The 20,432-nt window shown below is 40.5% G+C and overlaps 1 protein-coding gene and 2 long non-coding RNA genes across 3 annotated transcripts; 1 reads left to right on the top strand and 2 right to left on the bottom strand.

The window, feature by feature from the left end:
* Nucleotides 1-818: 818 nt before the first annotated feature.
* Nucleotides 819-3,045, bottom strand: LOC130738327 (uncharacterized). Its single transcript, XR_009019333.1, has 2 exons — nucleotides 2,641-3,045; nucleotides 819-1,124 (listed from the first exon to the last, which is right to left on the bottom strand). It is a non-coding gene; the product is annotated as an uncharacterized LOC130738327 (long non-coding RNA).
* Nucleotides 3,046-6,575: 3,530 nt separating this feature from the next.
* LOC130738328 (uncharacterized) lies at nucleotides 6,576-8,652 on the bottom strand. The gene is made up of 2 exons (XR_009019334.1): nucleotides 8,399-8,652; nucleotides 6,576-6,881 (listed from the first exon to the last, which is right to left on the bottom strand). It is a non-coding gene; the product is annotated as an uncharacterized LOC130738328 (long non-coding RNA).
* A 1,820-nt stretch (nucleotides 8,653-10,472) lies between these two features.
* LOC130738326 (1-aminocyclopropane-1-carboxylate oxidase homolog 1-like) lies at nucleotides 10,473-12,408 on the top strand. The gene is made up of 3 exons (XM_057590297.1): nucleotides 10,473-11,005; nucleotides 11,132-11,453; nucleotides 12,151-12,408. The coding sequence occupies exons 1-3, from the start codon at nucleotides 10,473-10,475 to the stop codon at nucleotides 12,406-12,408; spliced, it is 1,113 nt and encodes a 370-aa protein (XP_057446280.1).
* The last annotated feature ends 8,024 nt before the right edge of the window (nucleotides 12,409-20,432 follow it).

Below are 20,432 nucleotides of genomic sequence, written 5' to 3'. Positions count from 1 at the left end.
CTACCACGAACTTGTCCAGGAATGGTCTGAACACTCTGTTCATGTAGTCCATGAACACTGCGGGTGCATTAGTAACCCCAAACGGCATCACAAGATATTCATAATGCCCGTATCGAGTCCTGAATGCGGTCTTCTGGATGTCAGATTCCTTGACTCGGATCTGATGGTATCCTGACTTAAGATCTATCTTCGAGAAGATCACCGCTCCTCTAAGTTGATCCATTAAGTCGTCTATCCGAGGCATCAGATAACGATTCTTCACGATCACTTTGTTGAGTTGTCGGTAGTCCACACATAGTCTGGACCTTCCATCCTTCTGCTTCACCAACAGCACTGGTGCACACAAACGCACACAGGCGTACACCTTGGGCGCAAAAGGGATTCCAAATCCCACTCTTCCTTCGATTGACATTCCATCAATCGATCTCAGAGTTCAAACATCTTAATATAATCAAACACTTAGTCTCAAGTATCACGGCAATGATACTAACTACAGACAATCTCACAGCCAAGCAAACATCTTAGCAAACAAGTCTACCCAATCTCACCGTGAAGCTTTGAAAACATCTTTATCAAAAACAAAAACACCAACGAGTTCGGAAACTCGTAAACCCAAAACCCTTAGTGCTCTGGTTTCTCAACCGGAGCTCTGATACCACAATGTAACGCCCCGATTTCTCGAGTGTTACACAGTAACTAATTAACCAATTTTCGTAAAGAGTTTTCGTCCATTCACTTATTAATCTTGAATTAATGATAAAAGTTCAATTTTACAAAATTCTCGAAACTTAACCATTTCAAAATTGCGGAAACAAACATCAACCTAAACCTCAAACTTTATTAATCATTGAAAAGAGTATGAAATAAATATCCGGAAGAAAACTTCAAAGTAAATTACATCAAGTTAAACTATCTCAACTAAAATAAAGTAATGGTTCAATACTTCCAAAACTCGGTACTCTCAACCCAAAAGAAAAATGGATGTCTCACAACCCAACCATATCCTTGGCCCCTTCCTCTTTATCTTCTTCCTCTTCATCAGAAGTGTAGTCGTCATCCGGTAGTGGCTCGCCACGTAGCATCAACTCCCAAGAATGAGTCCTCGTCATTATCTTCACGACCATCTACCCCCCCCCAAATAAACACATAGCAAACAAGCAGGGTCAGGTCCAACAAAAAGAATGATAATGACAAAATCAACAACAACATAATATAAGTACATTATATGTCTTTTATGGGAAAGAGTCAGTTACTAACGGAATCTCACTTCACACAACCCACCAAAACTTCCATGGCCATCTTCGTGCTTCCGCAGAGGCACGGTTATCACGGTGACCGCAGTCAACCAAATCACGTGGAGCCGCAATGATCCACAAAAGTTCACGGTGACCGCAGTCAACCAAATCACGTGAAGCCACACCGGCCCACAAGGTTCACGGGAGACCGCAGTCAACCCAAACAACTCCCTCGCGTGCAAGGTACCATCGTTCTCATGGTCCATAGTCTCACTAGACCTATGACCGTTTTATCACATTTACTTGCAAGCGAGTTATAAATTCATTCTCTTGGTGTTTAAGGCTCGAATGTCAATCCTAGAGTCTTATGAGTTAATATCGTATCAGATTACAACGTCAAGAAATAACAGTCACACTAGGAGGAATTACAGCTGGGTGAGCGACCTCCTAAACAAGTCACAACTAAACTTCATGCAAAGCATAGAAATAATCAGGGCCTCCCAAATTCACAAATTATTTACAAATTCCAGAGGCTCAGTTTACAGATATCATCATATAAAAATCTCACAAAGGTCCCTAATCACATGTTACTAACATTTCCAACAATTTCTCAAATTTAGTGTTTTTGGACAACAGGTGCAGCGTGTACTAAAACTGGTCTACAGACCGCAATACTTAGCCACAAAATTCACATGATACATGAATGGAAAGATAATTCGAAACTCTACACTTTTATAGTTTATCACTTTTCCATTTGAGATCCAGAATTAGGTGATATTAAGCCTTAAAGCTTGCTGTCCGGTACAGGAAGAACAGCAGGTGCAACTGTCACTAAGATCGACCTCCAGACCTCATTACTAGACCAAAAATTATGTTCTTTATATGCATAGAAAGCCAATTCGAAAATCTACAATTTTCCAGTTTATCCCTTTTTCATTTGAGACCCCGAATTAGGTGATATTAAGCTCCAAAACTCGCTGTCCAGTACAGGAAACTGGCAGAGATACTTTTGCCTTCAAATTAATTTTTCAACCATTCAAGTCCCAGAGTTTTAAACCATATTCCAGCAGCAAGAACCACATATCATATATCATGCTTAAATTTCCAGAACCAAGATAACCATCAATTCTAGCACAAAAGGCAGATCTAAGCATATAAATCTTCAATCATTTTAATCAAGCAAAGTCATAGAAGAAACGGTAGTTGTAGTGATGATTAATGGAGAATCATGGCATCAACATTTCATCTCAAATCAGAAGCAAAACATCAAGATCTCAAGGCAGAAAAAAACAGCAAGCATCATGAACACAAAACTCTTGAAAAGCAATCATGTTCATGGCTTTTCTCATAGTAAAACATGGCAAATACCCTAGGCAATCTACCCAATCCTAGGACCAGCCCTTACCTTTGTCCTTAGGCTTGAAGAAAAGATGAAATTGAAGAGCAAGGTTCTGGTTTCTCTCCTCTTCTCCCACGCGTGACCTTCCTCTCTCCCTCTCGCTCGCGAACTCCTTCTCCCTCTTGTGCGAACACGTCGACGGTGGTGGGGCTTGGGACGGTGACGGCTAGGGTGCAAGGGGAAAGTTTCTCTCACTCTTTCTCCTCTGTTTTACGTGTTTCAGAAGTGCACCAGGTTTCTTTCTTCGGAATAGTGTGAAAAGAAACCCCTTTCCCCCCCAAAACCCTACATAGCCCGCGTCCCCTCTCTCCCTCTCTTGGGCTAGGGTTTGTTTTCCTTCAAGCCCGACCCAAGTCAAAACCCTTGACCCCATCACTTAAGAACTTACTCAGGTCTGAAACTAATCAAAACCCTCAGCCCTTTTTAGTAATATCACGATCAAACTCGGAATTGAAAGGAAACAAATCAATTAAATCCGCTGGTACTGTACAGCCAGGACCATCGTCACTAAACCGATGATATCTCGAGCTACAGAGGTCGGAATGACCTGATTCCACTTCGAGAATTTTCTAGACTGAAAGGGCTACAACTCTCATGAAGGAAGTTTTCCCAAATGAAGTCGTTAAGACCCTCTAAAAATTCACACAAGTTGACAGTTCTAATCTGCCAGTTATCAAACATAGCCAAAAACTTCAATTTTATTCAAACTTCCATAAAATTTGTTCCAAGTTGAACTTAGGGCCTTACAATACCACCCCCCTTAAAATAGTTTCGCCCTCGAAACTTAAGGGTTTACAAATAAATCGGGGTGTGACTCCCGCATCTTATCCTCTAACTCCCAGGTCGCGTCGCCAGTCTCTTGGTTCCACACGACCTTCACTAAAGGCACCTCCTTGTTTCTTAAGCGCTTTATGCTTCGGTCGACGATCTTGATAGGTGGCACCTCCATTGTCAGATCATCTCTCAGCTGTATGTCGTCTGGCGTAATCACATGTGAATCATCTGCCATGTACTTTCGCAACTGCGACACATGAAGAACGTCATGGATGTTGGATAGAAACGGTGGTAGGGCGATCCTGTACGCCACCGGTCCAACTCGCTCCGTGATCTGGTACGGCCCAATAAACTTCGGAGTAAGCTTCTTGGACTTGATTGCCCTTCCGACACCTGTCATCGGGGTAACCCGCAAGAAGACATGGTCTCCGGCCTGAAATTCCAACTCCTTCCGTCGGTTGTCGGCGTAACTCTTTTGGCGACTCTGCACGGTTCTCATCTTTTCCTGAATTCTCCTGACTTCCTCGGTGGTCTGTTGCACCAATTCCGGGCCAATCACCAAATTTTCTCCATCTTGATGCCAGCATAAGGGCGTACGACACCTCCGACCGTACAAAGCTTCGTAAGGTGCCATGCCGATGCTCGCATGGAAACTATTGTTGTAAGTAAATTCGATCAATGGCAGCATCTCATCCCAACTGCCCTTGTGATCCAACACACAGGCCCGTAGCAAATCTTCCAGTGACTGGATTGTCCTCTCTGTCTGCCCATCGGTTTGGGGATGATAGGCAGAGCTCAACCTCAACTTAGTTCCGAGGGCCTGCTGCAAGGCTCCCCAAAAGTGAGAGGTAAACCTCGGATCTCTGTCTGACACGATGCTGGTCGGTACACCATGTAGACGCACAACCTCAGCCACATAAATCTCCGCCAATTTCTCCACCTTGTACTTCAGGTTGATCGGGATAAAATGAGCGGTCTTTGTCAAACGATCAACAACAACCCAAATTGCATCGAACTTCCTCCGAGTTAAAGGTAAAGCCGTCACGAAGTCCATAGAAATACTGTCCCACTTCCACTCTGGGACATCTAGTGGTTGCAGCTTCCCTGCGGGCTTCTGATGCTCTACCTTCGCCTTCTGACATGTCAGGCAAGTAGAAACATACTCAGCAACCTGCTTCTTCATCCCAGGCCACCAGAAGTGAAGTTTCAAGTCCTGATACATCTTGTTCATTACGGGATGGATACTCAGTCTACACTTGTGTCCCTCATCCAGGATCAATCTTCTCATCTCTGCATTGTCAGGCACACATATCTGTCCCTTGCATCGCAGAATATTGTCATTCCCAATAGAGAACTCTGGTGCCTTTCCCTGAGTCACACGGTCTCGCCACTCAGCTATCCCTTCATCAGTCTCTTGTCTAGACTTGATCTCTTCCAAAAGTCCACTTGACACCGTCACCATTCCGAAACTCAGTCTTCCTGGTGCGAGCTTAATGTCCAAGCTCAGATCTCGGAAAGCCTCCAACAGTTCTAACTCCTTGACCATCATTGAGGACACATGTATAGCCTTCCGGCTGAGAGCGTCGGCTACGACATTGCTTTTCCCCGGATGGTACTGTAGAGTGAACTCATAGTCCTGAAGAAATTCCATCCACCTCCGCTGCCTCATGTTTAGATCCTTCTGATCAAATAAGTACTTTAAACTCTTATGATCGCTGTAGATCGTGAACGTACTGCCATAGAGGTAGTGTCTCCAAATCTTGAGAGCATAAACTATGGCAGCCAACTCCAAGTCATGTGTGGGGTAGTTCTTCTCATGAGTCTTCAACTGCCTTGAAGCATAGGCAATTGCTTTCTTATCTTGCATCATTACACACCCCAAACCATTGTGCGACGCATCACAATACACGTCATAAGGTTCTCCTTCCTTAGGTAAAGCTAGTATGGGTGCGGTGGTCAGCCGCTTCTTCAACTCCTGGAAACTAACCTCACACTTCTCCGTCCACGCAAACGGTTCATTCTTCTTTGTCAACTGGATCAACGGCGAAGTCAACTTTGCGTAATCTTTGACGAATCGTCTATAGTAGCCAGCAAGCCTGACAAAGCTTCTGATGTCGCTTGCTTTCTTTGGTTGCTCCCATGACAGAATCGTCTCGATCTTGCTAGGGTCAACAGCCACACCCTGACTTGATATGACATGACCTAGGAACTTCACCTCTTCCATCCAAAACTCACACTTTGAGCCGTTCGCATACAGCTGTTTCCCCCGCAACACGCCCAACACCTGGCGCAGATGCTCCTCATGTTCCTCTCTACTCTTCGAGTAGATTAGGATGTCATTGATGAATACTACCACGAACTTGTCCAGGAATGGTCTGAACACTCTGTTCATGTAGTCCATGAACACTGCGGGTGCATTAGTAACCCCAAACGGCATCACAAGATATTCATAATGCCCGTATCGAGTCCTGAATGCGGTCTTCTGGATGTCAGATTCCTTGACTCGGATCTGATGGTATCCTGACTTAAGATCTATCTTCGAGAAGATCACCGCTCCTCTAAGTTGATCCATTAAGTCGTCTATCTGAGGCATCAGATAACGATTCTTCACGATCACTTTGTTGAGTTGTCGGTAGTCCACACATAGTCTGGACCTTCCATCCTTCTGCTTCACCAACAGCACTGGTGCACACAAACGCACACAGGCGTACACCTTGGGCGCAAAAGGGATTCCAAAGCCCACTCTTCCTTCGATTGACATTCCATCAATCGATCTCAGAGTTCAAACATCTTAATATAATCAAACACTTAGTCTCAAGTATCACGGCAATGATACAAACTACAGACAATCTCACAGCCAAGCAAACATCTTAGCAAACAAGTCTACCCAATCTCACCGTGAAGCTTTGAAAACATCTTTATCAAAAACAAAAACACCAACGAGTTCGGAATCTCGTAAACCCAAAACCCTTAGTGCTCTGGTTTCTCAACCGGAGCTCTGATACCACAATGTAACGCCCCGATTTCTCGAGTGTTACACAGTAACTAATTAACCAATTTTCGTAAAGAGTTTTCGTCCATTCACTTATTAATCTTGAATTAATAATAAAAGTTCAATTTTACAAAATTTTCGAAACTTAACCATTTCAAAATTGCGGAAACAAACATCAACCTAAACCTCAAACTTTATTAATCATTGAAAAGAGTATGAAATAAATATCCGGAAGAAAACTTCAAAGTAAATTACATCAAGTTAAACTATCTCAACTAAAATAAAGTAATGGTTCAATACTTCCAAAACTCGGTACTCTCAACCCAAAAGAAAAATGGATGTCTCACAACCCAACCATATCCTTGGCCCCTTCCTCTTTATCTTCTTCCTCTTCATCAGAAGTGTAGTCGTCATCCGGTAGTGGCTCGCCACGTAGCATCAACTCCCAAGAATGAGTCCTCGTCATTATCTTCACGACCATCTACCCCCCCCCCAAATAAACACATAGCAAACAAGCAGGGTCAGGTCCAACAAAAAGAATGATAATGACAAAATCAACAACAACATAATATAAGTACATTATATGTCTTTTATGGGAAAGAGTCAGTTACTAACGGAATCTCACTTCACACAACCCACCAAAACTTCCATGGCCATCTTCGTGCTTCCGCAGAGGCACGGTTATCACGGTGACCGCAGTCAACCAAATCACGTGGAGCCGCAATGATCCACAAAAGTTCACGGTGACCGCAGTCAACCAAATCACGTGAAGCCACACCGGCCCACAAGGTTCACGGGAGACCGCAGTCAACCCAAACAACTCCCTCGCGTGCAAGGTACCATCGTTCTCATGGTCCATAGTCTCACTAGACCTATGACCGTTTTATCACATTTACTTGCAAGCGAGTTATAAATTCATTCTCTTGGTGTTTAAGGCTCTAATGTCAATCCTAGAGTCTTATGAGTTAATATCGTATCAGATTACAACGTCAAGAAATAACAGTCACACTAGGAGGAATTACAGCTGGGTGAGCGACCTCCTAAACAAGTCACAACTAAACTTCATGCAAAGCATAGAAATAATCAGGGCCTCCCAAATTCACAAATTATTTACAAATTCCAGAGGCTCAGTTTACAGATATCATCATATAAAAATCTCACAAAGGTCCCTAATCACATGTTACTAACATTTCCAACAATTTCTCAAATTTAGTGTTTTTGGACAACAGGTGCAGCGTGTACTAAAACTGGTCTACAGACCGCAATACTTAGCCACAAAATTCACATGATACATGAATGGAAAGATAATTCGAAAATATACACTTTTATAGTTTATCACTTTTCCATTTGAGATCCAGAATTAGGTGATATTAAGCCTTAAAGCTTGCTGTCCGGTACAGGAAGAACAGCAGGTGCAACTGTCACTAAGATCGACCTCCAGACCTCATTACTAGACCAAAAATTATGTTCTTTATATGCATAGAAAGCCAATTCGAAAATCTACAATTTTCCAGTTTATCCCTTTTTCATTTGAGACCCCGAATTAGGTGATATTAAGCTCCAAAACTCGCTGTCCAGTACAGGAAACTGGCAGAGATACTTTTGCCTTCAAATTAATTTTTCAACCATTCAAGTCCCAGAGTTTTAAACCATATTCCAGCAGCAAGAACCACATATCATATATCATGCTTAAATTTCCAGAACCAAGATAACCATCAATTCTAGCACAAAAGGCAGATCTAAGCATATAAATCTTCAATCATTTTAATCAAGCAAAGTCATAGAAGAAACGGTAGTTGTAGTGATGATTAATGGAGAATCATGGCATCAACATTTCATCTCAAATCAGAAGCAAAACATCAAGATCTCAAGGCAGAAAAAAACAGCAAGCATCATGAACACAAAACTCTTGAAAAGCAATCATGTTCATGGCTTTTCTCATAGTAAAACATGGCAAATACCCTAGGCAATCTACCCAATCCTAGGACCAGCCCTTACCTTTGTCCTTAGGCTTGAAGAAAAGATGAAATTGAAGAGCAAGGTTCTGGTTTCTCTCCTCTTCTCCCACGCGTGACCTTCCTCTCTCCCTCTCGCTCGCGAACTCCTTCTCCCTCTTGTGCGAACACGTCGACGGTGGTGGGGCTTGGGACGGTGACGGCTAGGGTGCAAGGGGAAAGTTTCTCTCACTCTTTCTCCTCTGTTTTACGTGTTTCAGAAGTGCACCAGGTTTCTTTCTTCAGAATAGTGTGAAAAGAAACCCCTTTCCCCCCCAAAACCCTACATAGCCCGCGTCCCCTCTCTCCCTCTCTTGGGCTAGGGTTTGTTTTCCTTCAAGCCCGACCCAAGTCAAAACCCTTGACCCCATCACTTAAGAACTTACTCAGGTCTGAAACTAATCAAAACCCTCAGCCCTTTTTAGTAATATCACGATCAAACTCGGAATTGAAAGGAAACAAATCAATTAAATCCGCTGGTACTGTACAGCCAGGACCATCGTCACTAAACCGATGATATCTCGAGCTACAGAGGTCGGAATGACCTGATTCCACTTCGAGAATTTTCTAGACTGAAAGGGCTACAACTCTCATGAAGGAAGTTTTCCCAAATGAAGTCGTTAAGACCCTCTAAAAATTCACACAAGTTGACAGTTCTAATCTGCCAGTTATCAAACATAGCCAAAAACTTCAATTTTATTCAAACTTCCATAAAATTTGTTCCAAGTTGAACTTAGGGCCTTACACCCTAGAGCAAGACAGCGTGTTTTCTTGGGATATAAGCCAAGAAACAAAGGTTATGTTTTGTTTGATAAAATCTCAAAAGCTATTTGCACTTCCAGACATGTCATCTCGTATGAACATAAGTTTCCTTCCAAGCCTCCACAACCAGAATCCACTGGCATTTCTGCTACACTCAATTCCTTTCCTTTACCTATCCTTTCTTTACATGGTGAAGGTCTTTTTCCAATTGAGCCACCTATTCAACCCACAACTAATAATGATGCCTCCTTAGATTCATCCATTCCCATACCACCTGCACACATCACACCTAGAATAATATCACAAAGAATAAGGAAACCACCTCCTTATCTTAGTGCTTATCATCATTCTCTTTAAACATCTACACACCTATCACCTTATACGACTCCTATTCATTCCATTATTGATCAGGTAACCTATGACCACTTATCCAAATCTCACTAAAAAAATTCTCTTACCATTTCCAAAGACTTGTGCTGAAGCAATATCACCTCCACATTGTCAGCAGGCTATAGATTCAGAGTTGAGAGCATTAGAAGCCAACAAAACCTGGATTTTAACAACACTACCCCCTGGAAAACAAGCTATAGGTTGCAAGTGGGTTATTAAGGTTAAAAATCATATTGATAGCTCCATTGAAAAGCACAAAGCCTGGTCGGGTAGCCAAAGGGTCTACTCAAACTGAAGGACTAGTTTACCTAGAAACCTTAAGTCCAGTGGAGAAGATTACTCCAACCAGAGTTTTGCTGGCTCTTGCATCTGCGAAAGGTTGGTTTCTGGAACAATTATATGTCAATACTACCTTCTTTCATGTTGATCTACCATAGGAAGTATACATAAGGCCTCCCCCAGGCTTGGCAAACTCCTCCAATCAGAGGTCAGCAAGTTGGCCAAATCACTATATGGCTTGAAGCAATATTCCTGCAGACAATGGAATGCTAAGCTAACTAGTGTCCTACTTGATTCAGGTTACAAGCAATCTATTGCAGATTTTTCATTGTTTACTAAGAGTTTCTCTTGTTGATCCAATGGATTCTAATTCCAAATTTCAGAAAACTCAGGCTGATTGATGCTCTTGTTGATCCAATTGTGTATAGAAAGCTACTAGGTCGATTTATTTACACAACACATACAGTAAAAATCAGTTACTAAACACACAAAAATCAATGGTGAGGTGATGAAACTCAAGAGACATCATTGTAACTTTTTTTTTTTACAATTGAGACAATCTTTATCAACCCACCTACATAAAATACAAAGAAGATAAGGTTGCATTTGAATTTAGATTTAGAAAGCTAAGCTTCTAGTACTTTGCAATGGATGTCGCCGGAGCCGGTAAATCTCTCACCGGAAGTTCCACAACCGACGACCGTTTGCCGGAACTCAAGTCCTTCGATGACTCCAAAGCTGGCGTCAAGGGTCTAGTTGACTCCGACATCACCAGACTCCCGCGAATTTTCATCATGCCGCCAGAGGACCTCACCGCCGCCGGCGAGCCACCGCAGATCCAGTTCAGGATCCCCCTGATCAACCTCGAAGGCGTCGCTCGACAACGCGCTGACGTTATCGCCGGAGTCCGGGATGCGGCGGAAACGGTAGGGTTTTTCCAGGTGGTGAATCATGGAATACCAGTAAAACTGTTGGAGGAGATGGTTGCGGCGGCGCGTGAGTTCCACGAGCTGCCACAAGAGTTGAAGGCTGAGTATTACACTAGGGAGCTGATGAAGAAGGTGAAGTATGTGAGCAACTTTGATTTGTATCAATCAAAACATGCTAACTGGAGGGATACACTGTTCTGTGTGATGGGTCCTGAACCTCTTGATCCACAAGAATTGCCTGCTGTATGCAGGTAAATTTTGAAGCTACATTGAAAACTTTCATGTTCATGTGAATCATTGAAATTTCTTTGTTATCAAATATGAATTCATTGTAAAGAAAATATTTTGCTACCTTATAATTTCATTGTAATTTGTAGGGATGTAACAGTGGAATACTCTAGGGAAGTTCAGGCATTGGGGAAGCTTTTGTTTGAATTATTGTCAGAAGCACTAGGACTCAAGCCTGAGCATCTTGAAAGGATGGATTGTGCAAAAGGCCACACAATTCTTAGTCACTATTATCCAACATGTCCTGAACCTGAACTGACTATGGGCACTACCAGACATTGTGATCCTGATTTCCTTACGATTCTGCTTCAAGATCACATTGGTGGGCTCCAAGTTTTGAGCTATGGGCAGTGGGTTGATGTTCCTCCTGTTCCTGGAGCTCTAGTAGTGAACATTGGAGATCGGCTACAAGTATGTCCATTCTTTTCCCCCATTTTTACTAGTTAAAAAGTTTGGTACTAGAAATGCTCATCTTTCTAAAATGTTGTAGCTGTGTGTGATCTAATTCAAAGGGAAAAAGAAGAAGAGTAAAAAATAAAGATGGTTAAGAAAATGCATTACATTTGCACCCTAATGAAGTCCAATATGATTTGCATGTGTGACAAGTAGAAAGTTTTCCATTTCTTTCTTTAATTGAGCACACCATACCACATTGCTGGAGTTGATTCTTTGATTATTGTAAATCTCAAGAGGGAACACTATAGATGTTAGTTAAATTGCATTATATTATATTGTCTAATTAAAAGTTCTTTAAATATTCAAACTACATCTTTCAATCTTTTTAACCAAGTTCAGTAGTAAATATTCAGCATTAAGCATATGATTGTCCTCTAAGACCCTCAACTTAGTAAATCAAAATTTTGAGCATATTACATCATAATTTTATTTTTGTTTTTCCTAAGAATCAATATTATGCTATTGCTAGGATTAGGAAATAAGGCTCAAAGGGGTTACATGGCAATGATATATATTGTCTGTCAACATAATTTGCAGTACTAAAGTTGATTCTGCCTTCTCTTGTTGGTTTATCATGTACATTTGTGTGGATTTAGTTATTGGTATGAAGAAATATTAGGCTGAAAGTTGATTTTATGCTGCAATGTTGCAGCTAATATCCAATGACAGATTCAAAAGCGTGGAGCACCGTGTTCTTGCAAACCATAGAGGGCCTAGAGTATCAGTGGCATGCTTTTTCACTCTCCATCTGTATCCAACAACAAGAATGTATGGCCTCATCAAGGAATTATTGTCAGAAGAGAACCCCCCAGTTTATAGGGAAACATTGCTGAAAGATTTCATTGCTTACTATGATAACAAAGGACTCGATGGGAAATCAGCTCTTGCCCATTTTCGGTTACAGCAGTGAATATTGAACTGTAAGATATTTTATTTCCAGTTCTTAGTTTATCATAAATTGTAATTATCCTGCAAACGCTCTATATAGGGGTGTTCATGGTAATAACTAAACCATATCCATTTCATAACCAGTATTTAGGATTTGGTTTTAAGAACTAAACTACTTCTAGAAAGTGGTTATGGTTAAAATCCAGTTTGGTTAAGGAAGACAGACTGTATATGCTTTCATAGCCATTGCTAAGCCCAGGTGAAGGAGAAATGGTGCGTTAGGCCTTTGGCAGCCAACTAAAACTAACCAGTATCTTTAATATGGATCAAACACGACAGACATTGGGTGATTCATATAGCCGATCTCACTTAGTGGGATATAGCTTTGTTGTTGTTTTGTAATGGTCCTCCATCTGATTAGTGGGGGAAACTGGTTATTGACAAAAAAATTGCTGCATTTTAACATACAAAATATATTGTATATAAGAAAAATCAGCTGAAACTTGTTGGTTCTCAACTTCAAATTATTTTGCTGACATTTATTGACTTTTATGTACTTCCTCCGTTTCAAAATAAGTGTCCCGAAACAGAAGATGCACACATAAAAAAATGTAATTAATATCGTTAACTTTTTAAAACATATCATTTGTTTCCGTATTTTACCCTTTACATTGTACTTTTATCTCTCCTCATTTATTCTTCTCATAGGGGCAATCTATGTAAACATCAATTAATGCTTCATTAGAATTCTAAGTCGACAATTATAGTGAAACAAACTTTTTCTCTCTAAGTGGACAGTTATTATGAAACAGAGGGAGTAACTTTGTCATCGAAAGATAATACAGTAACTATCAATTAGTGCTTCGTCTAGGTTTTAGCTCTTGGTTACTCTTTTTCCTTACTAGGTTTTCTCAAGGGAGTTTTTCCTAGTAAGATTTTAATGAGGCTTGAGTGGTCTATGGGAGTGGTGTTGAAGTTTTTGGGGATTAATTGACTTGATGGTGTTTTGTTTCTGCTACGGTTTGACTGAAAGGGGTAGCGGAGTCCTTTTGGTGCAGATTTTCCATCCGGTTGTGTGGAAGTATACTCATTTCAATGTTTTCTGGTGCTTGCTTTTGGTGATTCTACTTGCGGACAGATCTGATCTGGCTTGGTGGTGGAGTGGTAGAATTTGGCATTTGTCTTTCTTGGTTTATTTGTAACTTTTCTTAGTGGTTTTTTCCGATTTTAGAAATTTATCCTCTTTTTCCTTCCCTAGGTTTTTCCGAATGAGTTTTTCCTAATAAGGTTTTAAAGAGATTTTTTTCTAAAATTCTTCCTCCAAGAAGTGATGGGATAATGTTACCATCTCACTCTTTTCTTCTTTATATCTCTATTGTATTGGGTTGAATTACCCTTATACTTCATTTCAATATATATTCGTGCTTATAAAAAAAATAGGCTTGGCTCTAAACTCTTGTTCCCTTTTTGTGAAGAAAATGTGTCTCGAGATATGTTATTGGTTTTATACTTTTCTATTGGTAACCAAACTGAATAAGTCAATCCGAGAATATGCCATAATGCCATCAGCCCAACTTATTTCCCATTTTTTTTAGAGATTAATTTCTATGCACCGACGGTGTAAAAATTTTATACCATCATTCAATCACAACCTTCCATTTCCTATTTTTAGATATTCTTAAATTCAAAATTAATTGTGAGCTAACAAAATGGAAGAATATGATTGAATGATGGTGTAAAACTTATTTACACTGTCGGTGCATAAAAATTAATCTCATCTCTTTTTTTTTTATACATAACTTTTGTAACACCCCGATTTCGGTGGTGTCACTTTAGTGACTTTAAATCAATAGTGCGGAAAATGCGTAAATATTTTTTTTCGTTTTCTTTTCAAATAGAAGACTTAACATAATGAAGACTCAACCCAAAGATAATAAACATAAAGTAATTGGGGATAGTGCCCGCAGGCGAATAAGTGCATCCCATGGTCAGAGCCATGAGTTTTATGAATACAGTTTTCAAGGAGATAAGTCAGCCCCAAAACGGGAAATGACAATCAGAGCTGTGAAAACAATCCCCCCATATAATACACTCCTAACATCGACCCTCATCCGATCATGCATGAAGTCCGGGTCCACGTCAAAGGCTCAGTAATAGTCATTGCGCTCCGGATCCTCCCCGAACGACGATCCATCTTGAATCAGCTGTTGGACGTCTGGCAGCAGGCCGACCGCCCAAACACAACCATACACAGAAAGCCAAGGCGCTAGGGTCAACTCACAGAATATAATAGATAATACAAGCAACATGTGATGAATAAAGGGGTATATATATATAGGTTGTATATATCCATATAAGTTATGTATCGTCTACCCTAAGGTATATACATAACATGTTATCAGATTTCTAAATTCAATATTCAATATCTCAACAGTTCAATAAGTTATATCTCGAAAACTCGATAAGCAATATATCAACGAATATAGTTAAATGCATGGTATGCCAATGCAGAATATGCTGACACAAACCCGAATAACGTCACTCTGCTTGGCGACGGGACAAACCAATGGTATTGCCACTTAAAGGCTGGGCACCTCGAGACGGTCGTAACACTGGCCTCATGTTTAACTATTTCTGCTCGGGCGTCACTTATCACCTTTGGCTATAGTCAAGACGGTACAAACTCTACATGGTTCGACCATTTCTGCTTGCTATGCCGGACATCAACAGGCACGATACAACTCTACATGGATGATCGTTACCTCCTATTGTGCCAGGTATAATCAGGACCGATTCAACTCTACACGGCTGATCGTTGCTTCCTGCTATACCGAAGTACTCCACTTGGCACTTCATCGCGTGTATGCATGGGTGAAATATGGTTAGCTAAACAACGATTCGTCCTCACAGGTAAAATTGGTTCATTGACCAAAGGCTTCTACAACGAGAACCCTAGGCTATAGTCAAGTCGGTTGTGACCCTACGGGTTTAACCATTCTGCTTGCTACGCCAGACATCAACAGGCACGATACAACCCTACACGGCTGACCGTCACTACCTGTTGTGCCAAGTGTACTCTACTAGGTACCTTACTAATGCCCAGACCCTTGGCTAAAGCCCGTCTTCAAATTCTTTTCCATAAAAATGAGTTCCCTTAAAACAATATTTCTTTTATTAGGTAAAGTGTTCCATCGTGAGTTAATCCATTATGTCATTAATTCCAAAGTTCAGTTTTCATTTCCAACACCTTTCAAAATAAAGTTCCCAAAGCTAGGATCACCGACCCATTCCCGTTTTCCAAACTCACTTTCATTCCTAAGTCTTTTCTGTTGAATCATCGTCATTAATTAAAAACATTATATTCTTAGTAAGTATATTATGGATTTATTTACATAAAACATATTATGATTATTTTCGGTCCAAAACTCTATAAGTTCAAAGTTCCCATCAAACCCAAACAACTCTCCGAGAAAACACTAGATCCCCTAAAACAATGAAGGTTCGAACCTTGGTCCGACCTAACAAACGTTCCCAAAACAAACCCGTCCTTGTCATGACGAAGGTAAGTGTATTCTACACTCCCAAAAGTGGTATCAAAATACACGAATATAGTCAGCACAATTTAATCATAACGCAAATACATCAAGCTCTATCGAGCGATGAATCAATATGGCAGTGCTGTAAACATAACCTTGTCATATCCACTAGAAAGCGATAAGACAGAAACCAGTAAACGGCCGAAGCCTCTCAGAAAACGGAGACACACGTCTCATATAAGTTCACCCGGCCGAAGCCTCCAGAAAACATTTTCCAATTCAAAGCGATAAACAATATCCAAGCAATATTCAATATCAAGCAATACTCAAGTCGAAGTTATCGACGCCTACAATACAAATAGCTAGTAAGTAAGTTGCCCTAACCTCGAACTCGTCCAGTGTGTTCAAGCAAGGCTCCTTCACAATCCTCTTTTCCTGCTCCAAGTACAATTTTTAAGCATGAATAGACGACATAACCTCGTTCGCTAAAACGAGCATAACTCGAGCTACAGAACTCGGAATGACACGAAACCAGCGCCAAAATTTCGACAATCGGAAGAGCTACGCAATGGCTCAGGTCATAGAGACCCAAAAATTATTTTTGGACACGGTACTCTAAGCAATAGGTTTCGGCCACTATGTAAAATAGGGTTTCCGAACTTTTTCTTCGATCTAAATCGATTCGTAGGTATTCTTAGGCGATATCTAGGCCAAGGAAACTCTCAGAAAAAATATCGAATCGAAAACTGTCGCAGGGGTATTTTGGTCATTATTTTCAGCTCAGAATTTCAAAATCAGAGTTTCGAAAAACAAATTAGATGAGGTTGATACTAACGACGATTATGACGACTAATCCTACTAGCACTAAGCTAAGGCGATAGTTTTCAGCCCAAAGGTTGAGACTTTGCTTAAAAATGGGTATTTTAAGCAGAAATTGATTCCGGCGGAGTTCCGGCGACATAACGGAAAAACTAATCCGACAGAAGTGCTCTTGGGCACGTAAGGAAGATGTTTAGAATCAAAAATGAAGTATTCAAGATAGTTTTGCAAAAACCTCAAAACTATGAGCACAGAAGGACATAGAGAAAAGCTATGAAAAAAAACGATCAGAGGTAAGGAAAAGCGACTATACCTCGAAACCTTGAAGTAGCAACTGTTTAATCGACGATCCAGCAAGAAATGAACAAAATCTCTTCTCCTCCTCCTCCTAGCAAACTCGCGGCTTCAAGAGAGAAAATGGGTGAGTTTTTTTGTTTTGTGAGGTTTTTGTTTCAAGCTTCAACATATATATATAGGGAATGAAATGGAAGATATTTTGTAAAGATTGGATACGGATGGATAGATATTTATCAAAGATATTTTGAGAATATATTTTGTGAAGATATTTTTGAGAAGATATTTTGTAAACCGGTACAGATTTGTTTAGATATCGGAGGATTTAGCTCATAGAGTTAAGATAAAAATATGAGAGTGATTTCCGATTCTTCCTACTGATTCCAAGGTATTCTAGACACGATATTCTCCCCGCTGAATCTTCTAATTCTTCAAAGAAATATCGGTATGATTTTTGGTTTTCGAGGCTTGTTTTTAATGCTATATATTGAGGTTGGCAAAACGCGGAAAAATGAAAGTTTCGCGAATCTGATTTTTCTGGCTTCATTCTCCATGAATTCTAAGATAGGTTTTGGCGACATAAATCCAAAACTAAGAAAAGTTTTCCTTGTATTTTTGGTAACTAATGCAAAGTCGGTGTAAAACTATTTTACCCGATAAGTTGCTTTTTGCATCGGATGTCGGAATAGAAAACTTCCTTCTGAAGAAAGATTGAAATCATCGAGAGAAATGGGTGTACGCGTGTAGAATCTTCATTTGAAGCTCTGAATAGAAAAAGTCTTCATCGTCGGGTGATTCTAGGGTTTTGAAATACCAGGGTTTTGGTTTCGGCAAACTTCCGATGATTGGAATCGGACGTTCGTAGATTCTAGAGTTTCGCCTCGAAACGATTGTGATATATGGAAAAAGAGAAGTTCTAACATTTCTCTGAAGATTTTTGGACTAAATTCCTACAGTGTTCCAAGGGTGGAACACAGTTTGATTTCCTAAGGTTCTTGTCCTAGGTTTTAAAACGAATATTAGTCGTGCTATAACTTAAATCGACTTCGATACAATCCTTTGACTTTTCCTGAACTTCCTCCTTCATAAATTTATTCCATTCGATAAACTCTCGTTCAGGTTTTCCCTTCACGATACGTCAAACCTAATCGTAAATGGAAATCTCTTCCACTTATTCTAAGCTTAAAACTTGGGTCTTACAACTTTATTTCCCATATAAAAGTCTGTAGCAATAAAATTACAAACAGAAGAATTTTCCCTAGGAGTATGAGGTCTACTAAAATAACTATCATATCTAAATTATAACTACTTCCATAAAATTTGGGGAATTATTATTCAGACCCCTCCCCCCCCCCCCAAAATCTATTCAGACCGAAGGAAATTTGTGAAATTTGAAATTACCTCTTTCGAACGCACCCTCAAATTGCGTCTCTGTCGCTCTTCAAGCCTCGTATTAGTGACGCTTCTGGAGCGTGCGTCATTGACGCATCTTGAGAGTGCGATTAGAACGCACCGGTCATTGACCATAACTCAACAACCGGTAAAAGCCATTAATTGCATCTATTAATTCCTATGTTTTTCGTTACAACCTATGCTAGTTGAGCACTATAAATAGGGTCTCTTCCTTCTTCATTTTCACACAATTCTCTCTCTTCTTCCTCTTATACTCTTTCTTTTTCATACCTCTTATGGTTTAGAGTTGTCAATGGTTGGGGTGATGCAGATATTATCCCCAGCATTAGCAAGTTTGTGTACTTTGAGAGTGATATTTCAAATTCAGAGTGCCAAACTTGCTAATGTAGGGGTGATCATCCTTGGTTATTCAAAGTACCCAAACTTTCTAAATAGAATGAGACCATGCTCATGTAGAGAATGCTATCTGGAGTCTGTTTGTGATGATGGAAACATCTAGGCTCAGTTGGGTGCACTGCTAAATTCCCCAACATGGCAGAAGAGGGGCCGGACCGGAAGAAAGAGAAGGAGCAGAAGACAAGGAAGACGACCAGAAGAAGAGGAAGATTGGAATCTTCCTGATTGTATCCCATAGGGGTCATTGTACTTGTATTTTTCAAGTACTAAGTTTAGGCCTTAGGTTTAGTGGTCATTGTACTTGTATGTTAGGAAATTTTCATGTATCATGTATCATCAAACACCATTAATAATAAAGATGTTTTGTATCATGTCGCATTTCTTCATGTTTATGTTTCTGTTTCTGTTTCTGCTCCTGTTACTGTTTCTGTTTCTGATAACTCGCACCTTAAGGGCGCGTCTACACCGCATGCTCAATAAGCGATAGGGACGCATGTCTTATGTGCGTGACACTACAAGTCTTGTCATTCAAAAAGCTGAAATCACTACAAGTTTATGGAATCCTGAAATAAGTCGCACGTCCAACGTGCGTCTCAGACGCACTATGTATGTACGCCTCAGACGCATGTTGAATGAGTGAGAGTTATGTCGCACGTTCAACGTGCGTCTTAGACGCACCTCCAACGTGCATCTAAGACGCACCTGAATGGTGCGGGAAATAAGAAACCTACAACAGTAACTTGGCAGAGCAAAACATAAACCAGAACAGAAGAAAATAGAAACATTGCAAAATTAAACACATCCTAATTAACATACCATAGGTCATATAGAACACACCATAACATAGGTACTTAAAATTCAAGCTACATGGCTAATTGGTCTTAAACACAAACTAAGTTACAACTACTTGTACTTATATTACATTCATCCGGAAATCAATCCTAGGTCTCTACTCCTAACTACTCTTGGAGGTAGAGACATCAGACACTTTTCCTTTCTTCTTCTTGTTAGGGCCACCTCCACCATGAATTGCATCTCCACTGCCACTGCCATCATCATCATCAGCCCTTTGCTCCAAACTCTGCAGTATGATAGCCTGCATACGCTGGTTTGAATCGAGGATCCGCTCTGGCGTCTCACTGGGGCCTACTGTGATAGCACTCAACTCGTTTAATTGCTCGAGAACACCCTAAAGACCCAGCCATCACTTAAGAAACAAGAGCACATATATAATAATAAACAAGCAAGCAAGCAGTCACCACTACAATCAGAAGCAGAAGAGGAACATCAAAGGAGAAACGGGAAGCAACGAAGAGACCAAATCAACACCTACCATCTCTGTCAGCCTAATCCACCACCCACATTATCAATTGCCACCCAAGCCAAAACCAGTAGCAACCATAGATCAAAGTCACAACTTGTTTTTGACAGTACCCCATCTATGACATGGCATCTAATTGAAGATCAACATCCAAATTACATTACGGAGCATACTTTGACAAGTTAAAACATTCAGGTAGGATCATAAAGAACATGGTTCAAGCATTTGAAAATATTTTCTGTTGCAAAAGGTTACCGGACTTAAGCA

The sequence above is a fragment of the Lotus japonicus genome, chromosome 2 (genome assembly GCF_012489685.1).
Source record: "Lotus japonicus ecotype B-129 chromosome 2, LjGifu_v1.2".
Lineage (NCBI taxonomy): Eukaryota > Viridiplantae > Streptophyta > Magnoliopsida > Fabales > Fabaceae > Lotus > Lotus japonicus.
This window is presented reverse-complemented; position numbering and strand designations above follow the sequence as displayed.